General features: G+C 33.7%; 1 protein-coding gene across 4 annotated transcripts in view; it reads left to right on the top strand.

Moving 5' to 3' along the window:
- The window catches only part of Rbbp8 (RB binding protein 8, endonuclease), an 88,956-nt gene that overhangs the window by 26,087 nt on the left and 55,577 nt on the right, over positions 1-7,292 (top strand). For all 4 annotated transcript variants that reach the window (XM_010638713.2, XM_010638712.2, XM_010638711.3 and 1 more), the window contains exon 5: positions 3,908-4,020. In XM_010638713.2, coding sequence (XP_010637015.1) covers positions 3,908-4,020 — 113 coding nt within the window. The remainder of the gene's footprint in view (positions 1-3,907; positions 4,021-7,292) is intronic.

Raw genomic sequence — 7,292 nt, 5'->3', positions numbered from 1 at the left:
GGGGGTTCAGGGGCGCCCGCACGGCTACCTTCCTGGCACTGGAGCAATGGTGGCTGGGGCGGGAGAAGGTGTGGCTCTCCTTCCAGGGGTGGATTGGGGCCCAGGTTACCTCCCGGCATTGGAGCAATGGCGGCTGAGGTGGGAGAAGGCGTGACTTTCCTTCCCGAGGTGGATCAGGGCCCAGGCTACCTCCCTGCGCTGGAGCAATGGTGGCTGGGGCGGGAGAACGTTTTTTTGTTTTTTTTAATACTAATGGAAATCTGTCTGTGTGATTTCTTTTTTACCTAATTTTTTGTCCGATACTATAAATTTCTTTCACATAATTGACTTTTTAGATATTTGAAGACAGTTACCAAGTACCCTAGTTACCTTTTCTACTATCCTTGTGGCCTTCAGTCATTTTTATTTAAAATTGTACAAGCTCACAGTTTCAAGGTTAAGATAAAAGAACAAACTAGTTTTTCCCTTTACCGGTTCCCCTTTCTCCATAAGCATCCCTTTGCACTCTGTATGGTATCTCTTTACCTCAAGAGCTTTATTTTTTTTTCTTGGCCATGTTGCCTAGGCCAAACTCAAGATTAGATAGTCTAGCTCCAGCCTCCTGAGTAGCTAGATCAAGATCTATCTTTTTAAAGATGTGTTATGTACATATACTAACTGCACACAAGGAATGTAAATGTTATATACTAATAAAAAATTTGCTACTTACAATTTTTTTCTTTGCTCAAGTGGGTTTTTTTTTTCTCCCTCTTTTTCTTACACTCTATACAGACACCTTTTCCAATTCCTTCTTTCTCCTAATTAGTTTATAATAATTTTGGTCATATTGCTTTTTATAGTTTCCTGTATTTTGTAGGATTAGCTCTTCTAGTAGGTTTCTGAAACATTAAACCAGTGTGGAAAGTTAAAAAAATTATTTTCATTTTAGAAAATTAAACATGTAGTATATAAAAGTAGATAAAACAGTATAACTAACTCCAATATAACCATCACCTAGCTTCAACAGCTCTTAAATGTAGCCAATCTTGATTCACCTGTATTCTCACCAATCTTCTAGTTATTTCCAAGTGCATGCTGTTCAGATCCTTCTATCTAATAATTCAATATGCATCTCTAACACTGAGATTCATATATGTGCACTTAATATATAATAACAATAATGCCATTTCCATTTTTTTAAATCAGGAACAAAATTTTAAATATTTGTGTGTTTTAAAGTTCTTTCCTGAATTGATAGTTTGAGAATATTAAAGTTAGTTGAAGGGAGGACAGGAGAATGGGGAAAAAAATAAGAACCAAGATAGATCCTGTAAAGGTGCAAATTTCTAATGATGAATGTCATTATGTTGTATACCTAAAATGTACCAATAAAATTAATTTTTTTAAAAGTTAGTTTAGGTTAATATTCTTTCAGAATTCTGAGTTTTGTTTTTTTTTTTAAGGTTTAAAGCTGCTTTTCAAATTCTTCACTATTCTCTTTTGACCCAGTCAGTGACCTTTTTTTAAATTTTATTTTTCTTCTGAAAGCTTTGGGCTCTTTATTCTTAGAAATTTCATGATGATAATTCTTTCTTATGGAACTGTTAATAACCATTTTGTTGAAGACTTCGGGTTTTCTTTCTTTTGTTTTGGTACTGGAGATCAAACTCAGGGCCTTGTGCTTTCCAGGCAGGCTGAGGAATCACTGAGCTAAATCCCCGGCCCTTGGGTTTTGTTTTTTTTGGTTTTTTTTTTTTTTTCAACTAGGCAGTTTTGTTGGATTTCATTATTTCTTTCCCAATTCTCTTTATTTTTCTGGAACTCTGATTATTTGTGATATGATGAGCCTTCTAAGATAATACCCTAGTTCTCCTGTATTTGTATCTTTACACAACTTCTTGTGGCAATGTTCTCAACTTTATTTTCTAACCCCCTGTGTAGCTTTTTTTTACTGTTAATATTTTATATTTCTAAAATCTTTTCCTGTTCTAGAATATTTCATTTTATAGCAATCATGTTTCTGTTTCATAGTCTTGATATCTCTTTTTCTCTGGAGTGTTTATAGATCCCAGGTCCCCCCTCCCCTTAGCTTTTCTTCTAAATTTCTTCTTCCTTTCTTAATATTTTGTTTTGTTCTTTTACTGTAAGCTCTTTCAGATGTCTGTTGATACCTATTTACGTTAAAGAGGAGTTAAAAATTTATTTGGAGGCTCTGAGTACATGGATGGCGTTATGAATTTCAAGCTTCATAACAGAGGTTTTCTGGTCTGTTTAATGATGTCCTGATATTGTCAATATCTTTCCATCTGTCTCTTGGGCTGGTCAGAGTTCCTAGAGAATATTCCTCATCTTTCTGTCCTGCTGTGTGTAGTTGCACAGGCTACCGGTGTTCCAGGAGGAGTTAAGCAGATGACAGAGGCTTAGGCTAGGTCTGAGAATTTGGTTCCATATGTATTCTTTACTCTCCTCTTTGTGTCTCCCATACCAGATGCTTCCACTCTAGCCTGCATTCTTTTGTCAGGATGCTAAAGAGGTAATCAGTCTCCCAGCTGCTCAGAATATATGTTGCTGTTGTAATTTCTTAAAACATGCTTTAAATCATTCTCTCTTGGTACCTTTTGTAAATTTTATTTTGAGACAGGATCTTGCTTAGGTCGCCCAGACTTACAGCTTGGGATCCTCCTGCCTTAGGCTCCTCCTGAGTATTTGAGATTATAGGCATTTGACACCACACCCAACTTCTAATCTTTAGTTTATTAAATCCGTATCAGTGTTGTTGTTAGGAGTTTTACTTCTTATGAAAAGATTTAGGCTTTTTAGTTGTGTAGCTTCATATTTTAAAATTTATGGCATGCACTGCCATGTTGTGACTTACCTAAACCTTCAAATACTTAATATCCTGTTGATTTAGGTTATTGAGTTGAAGTTACTTTAAAATATATTTCCTGAATTCCTATTGTGAGATGCATGTCTTCCTTTTAACCATAGTTTTCTGAAATTGGAGAAATTTTGAAAAATATGGAAAAACACTAAGAAGAAAATATACTGTCATCTACAAAATTGCTCATATTTTAGAATATACCTTTTCCCTACATCCCTGTGATACCTGTGTAATATACATATTTTCCTCTTTAGTACTTTCAAATAATTAGTCAAAGCTGTTTCATAATCTTTTTTGATACAATTATATGTTGTGGATTTTTACTAAAAATGGGTGTTTTGTATGCTCAAAGGAAAATCTGAGGTGACATTTTCCTGTGTATTCTTTGACTTTTACTATTTTTCAGAAAAAAAATACTGACTGACTACCCACTACTATGTTTGTACAGTATACATGGTAAAGAACATGCAGAGTTGCTTAAGACATAATTTGGCCCCTTAGTGCTAGTTAGGGTTCATATTTTGAGTGTAATACATAAAAATAAGCTTAATTTCTTCAGTAAAAAGACTTTCTTTGGATAGAGTTTTAAATTGGCAGTTTTGTAGAATTGCAGTTTGTAGAAAATGCTGTGGTGCCACGACTTCAATGTATATATGCATATGTTAAGGGTCTAAGACATCGTCAAACTAGCTGATTTTCACTATATTTGCCAATTCAGTTCTTTAGCTCTTTATAAAGTATAAAAATCTTGAAATGCACATACAGTGTAATTGTCCCTTGTTCAAAAATTCAAACTTTAAAATTTTTAAAACCCCCAATTTTTTCAGCATCATGTCAGTACTCCAAACATTTCAAATTTATGAGCATTTCGCATTTTACACTTTTGGATTAGTGCTTCTGTATCTGCTAATACCTATATAAATATTCCGAAAATATAAGACATTCAAAAAATTGAAACACCTGTGAAAGAAAGATTTCAAATAGGGGATTCTCAACCTGTATAAGAAAATATAATTAGAAGAAAAATGTTCTGTTTTTATTTCACAGATTACGAGCAGGATTATGTGATCGCTGTGCAGTAACTGAAGAACATATGCGGAAAAAGCAGCAAGAGTTTGAAAATATCCGACAGCAGAATCTTAAGCTTATTACAGAGCTTAGTGAGTTTATTTTCTTCATGTAATAAAGTAAAATGTACTATTTTCACAACCTAAAAGTAAAATGATTATAATGAGATTGTTTACATGTATTTTTTTTATTTAGGTAAAAGGTCATCTCCCCCCCCCCCGCTTTTTAAACTTAATCTCACGCTTATTTTAGTAAGAGATAAATTGCAAAAAGGTTGTATAAATACTGTTTACAGTGGCCTTAAACCATTACTAGATCTAGGATGAAGCAAATTCCTGGGCATGTCTATATTTGTTTCTTTGGTTTTATTTTTATATAATTTGTGTAATAAAGCTAAATACAAAGCCAGTAGTTTAATGTTTTACAAAGGTGTATATATTGGTTTTCATGACATACCATACTGAGTGTACTGTTTTCAGCTTTTTCCTCTTACCACTCAGTGTAGGATTTTCTTACATTATTACCCTTCTACTCTTGTTTTCTCTAATATCCCTCTTAATTTTCTAGTCTTTTTAACTGTTTATGTCTCCTAGTAACTACTATTTAGATTCCCCACAAGTAACTCCGAATCGCACATCCACATCTAATTATCTTCTTTTCTAAACCGGTTCTATCTTCATACTTGATTTTTTTTCTGTTAGTTATATTGCTATCCTCTGGTTACTCATGGAATAATATATAGACATATGCTTTTTGTTTTTAAAAGATAAGAAAGAATATAATATTATTCTGTATCCAAAGTAAACTCCTGTTAACAGTCTAATCTGTATCTTTCCAGGTCCAAGTTTATTTCTGTCCCTCCTTTTACCTCCTTCCTCCTCCCTTCTCTTTTGAATGTTAATAGGATTTTGCTACAATTGCTTTTTTCTTTCTGTTTTATTTCTATGGAGGGGGGGCTAGCTATATAGTCCAAGCTGGCCCTGAACTCATGGCAATTCTCGAGCCTCAGCCTCCCTAGTGCTGGGATTACAGGTGTGCACTACTACACCTGGCCTGCACTTCTTGTTCTGATACATGCTCTTTCATTTTACAATCAGCTATGTCTTGGGAATCTTTACATGTTAATATATTTAGGCCTATAGATTCTGTGGTGTGTGTATAAGAATATTACCAATCAGTAAAAATCTTATATCTCAAATATAGTTGAGATTACAGTCCTATTACTATTAGTACTAGGAATAATGTCCAGTAATGCCTATATATTAATAATGAATTTCAGCAGCTTTAACTGAAAAATAGCTCAAATTTCAGAAAAACAAAAAGATTTGTCTAGGCCTTAAGAAATAAGAAAATATTCTTTTAATAGCCAAACTGTATTCCATAGTGTAGATGTATATTATTTAGCTATTCTCGTATTAATGGACAGCTCTTGTTTGTTTGTTTGAATGGTTGAGAATTTTTATTTTCGTACATTTTCTTTACATTTGGGTAAAAATATATTTAAAAATAATACTTGATCTGGTAAGTGAAGAATGAGACCTTTTTAAATCCTTTAAATTAGCACTGTCTGTTACTGTTAAAGCCAGCTATCTTTAAGTTTTCTTTTTCTTTTTTTTTTTTTTTTTTGAGTTTATTGGTACATTTAGGGATACAGTACAGTTACATTCATTGTTGGGATCATGTACCTTTACATGGCAAGTCTTGATTCTCATTTTAAGTTTTCTTACTCTTTGTTTTTTAACTAAGAGATCTTTGTATGTTAGAGAAGGATTACTAAACTTTTGTTATATATTTATATGGTATATGTATTTTTGTCTCACGGTTCATTGTTTATTTTATAACACCGTCATTTTTAGAAAGGCTTTACCCAGAAATATAAAAATATTCTACAGTTTTTGTACTATATGTACACAAACATTTTAAAATTTACATGTTTAATCCATCTGGAATTTTTAACATGGAGTAGGAAGTGAAAATTTACCATCTTTAGGGTATGTAGGCATTTAGTCTCAAGCTTCTTGTCTCATGATCACAAGATAGCCCATACTTTTTCAGGATTCATGTTTACATTCAGATAAAGAAAAGAAGTGGGGGAGCAAAGGGCTGACATGAGTGCATCAAGAAAATCTTTTTTAAAAAATGTTTCTGGAAGCACTGGCCCAGTAACTTCTACTTCAATCTCACTGGCCGTGAGCCACTCCCCGTACCCTTTCAGTGGAGGATGCCTGAGAATTTGAAGCCTTATGTCAAGTTATGATGCTTACTATAAATTGCCTAGGTAAAAATACCATCTACACATAGTAAGAATTTTATTTTGTCTTTTCATTTATTTTGACATACTGCATTCACTAGGAGTTTTAGGATATTGCCACATGTAGCTGTTGAAATTAGAAGAAATATGTCACTTTTAAGTGTGTTGTGGGCTCCTGATAAATATGTAAAATCAAGTTAAGGGTATTTTCTTCCATTTCTCTTATTCTTAGAATTTTGATTGCATGAAATTGTCAGTCTTTTCTGAGTATCTGTCAAGTGATCAAAAGGCTTTTTTTTTCGATATGTTCATGTGGTGAGTTCTGATAGCTTTTTAAAGTTGAACCGGTGTTTTCATTTGTAGAATAGAAAAATTTAATGTGAATATTTTAATTGGGTGTGTTTATATTTTTAAATTGCATAGCTAGTTTTCCAATTTTCCTGTTGCTGAGTTTATATTAAAATAATGAATTGGGATGCTATTCATCTTTTGAATAATCTTCTATTTGAAATAATGTAAAAGCAGTCCACATAATCTAGGCTTGATGCTGTTGTTAGGATTAGCTCTTTGTCTCCTTTCCCCTGCCTCTTACCAAAGATTGAATTAATGGCTTCAAATGCTCTAGATGAGTGCTATAGCACTGAGTTACAACTCCAGGACCTTTTAAATTTTATTTTATGACATGGTCTCACCTTGAACTTGCAGTCGTCTACCTCGTCTTCCAAGTAGCAGGGATTATAGGTGCCTGCATGCCCAGTGATTATCTTTTTTTTTTTTAGCTTCAAATGCTAGATGAGTGCTATAGCACTGAGTTACAACTCCAGGACCTTTTAAATTTTATTTTATGACATGGTCTCACCTTGAACTTGCAGTCGTCTACCTCGTCTTCCAAGTAGCAGGGATTATAGGTGCCTGCATGCCCAGTGATTATCTTTTTTTTTTTTCAGCTTTAATTGAGTTTATTAGTACATTTTAGGGATACAGTACAGTTACATTCATTGTTGGGATCTTGGACCTCTACATGACAAGTCTTGATTCTCATTTTTTCCCCTTACCCCTGCCCTCCCTTCACCCCCTCCTCCCCTCCCCATCTACAAACACTTTATTTTCATC

This window comes from Fukomys damarensis, unplaced genomic scaffold, assembly GCF_012274545.1.
Source record: "Fukomys damarensis isolate Sample0158 unplaced genomic scaffold, DMR_v1.0_HiC HiC_scaffold_30, whole genome shotgun sequence".
Taxonomy (NCBI): Eukaryota; Metazoa; Chordata; class Mammalia; order Rodentia; family Bathyergidae; genus Fukomys; species Fukomys damarensis.
The sequence above is the reverse complement of the archived record's forward strand: the minus strand, read 5'-3'. Positions and strand labels throughout refer to the sequence as shown.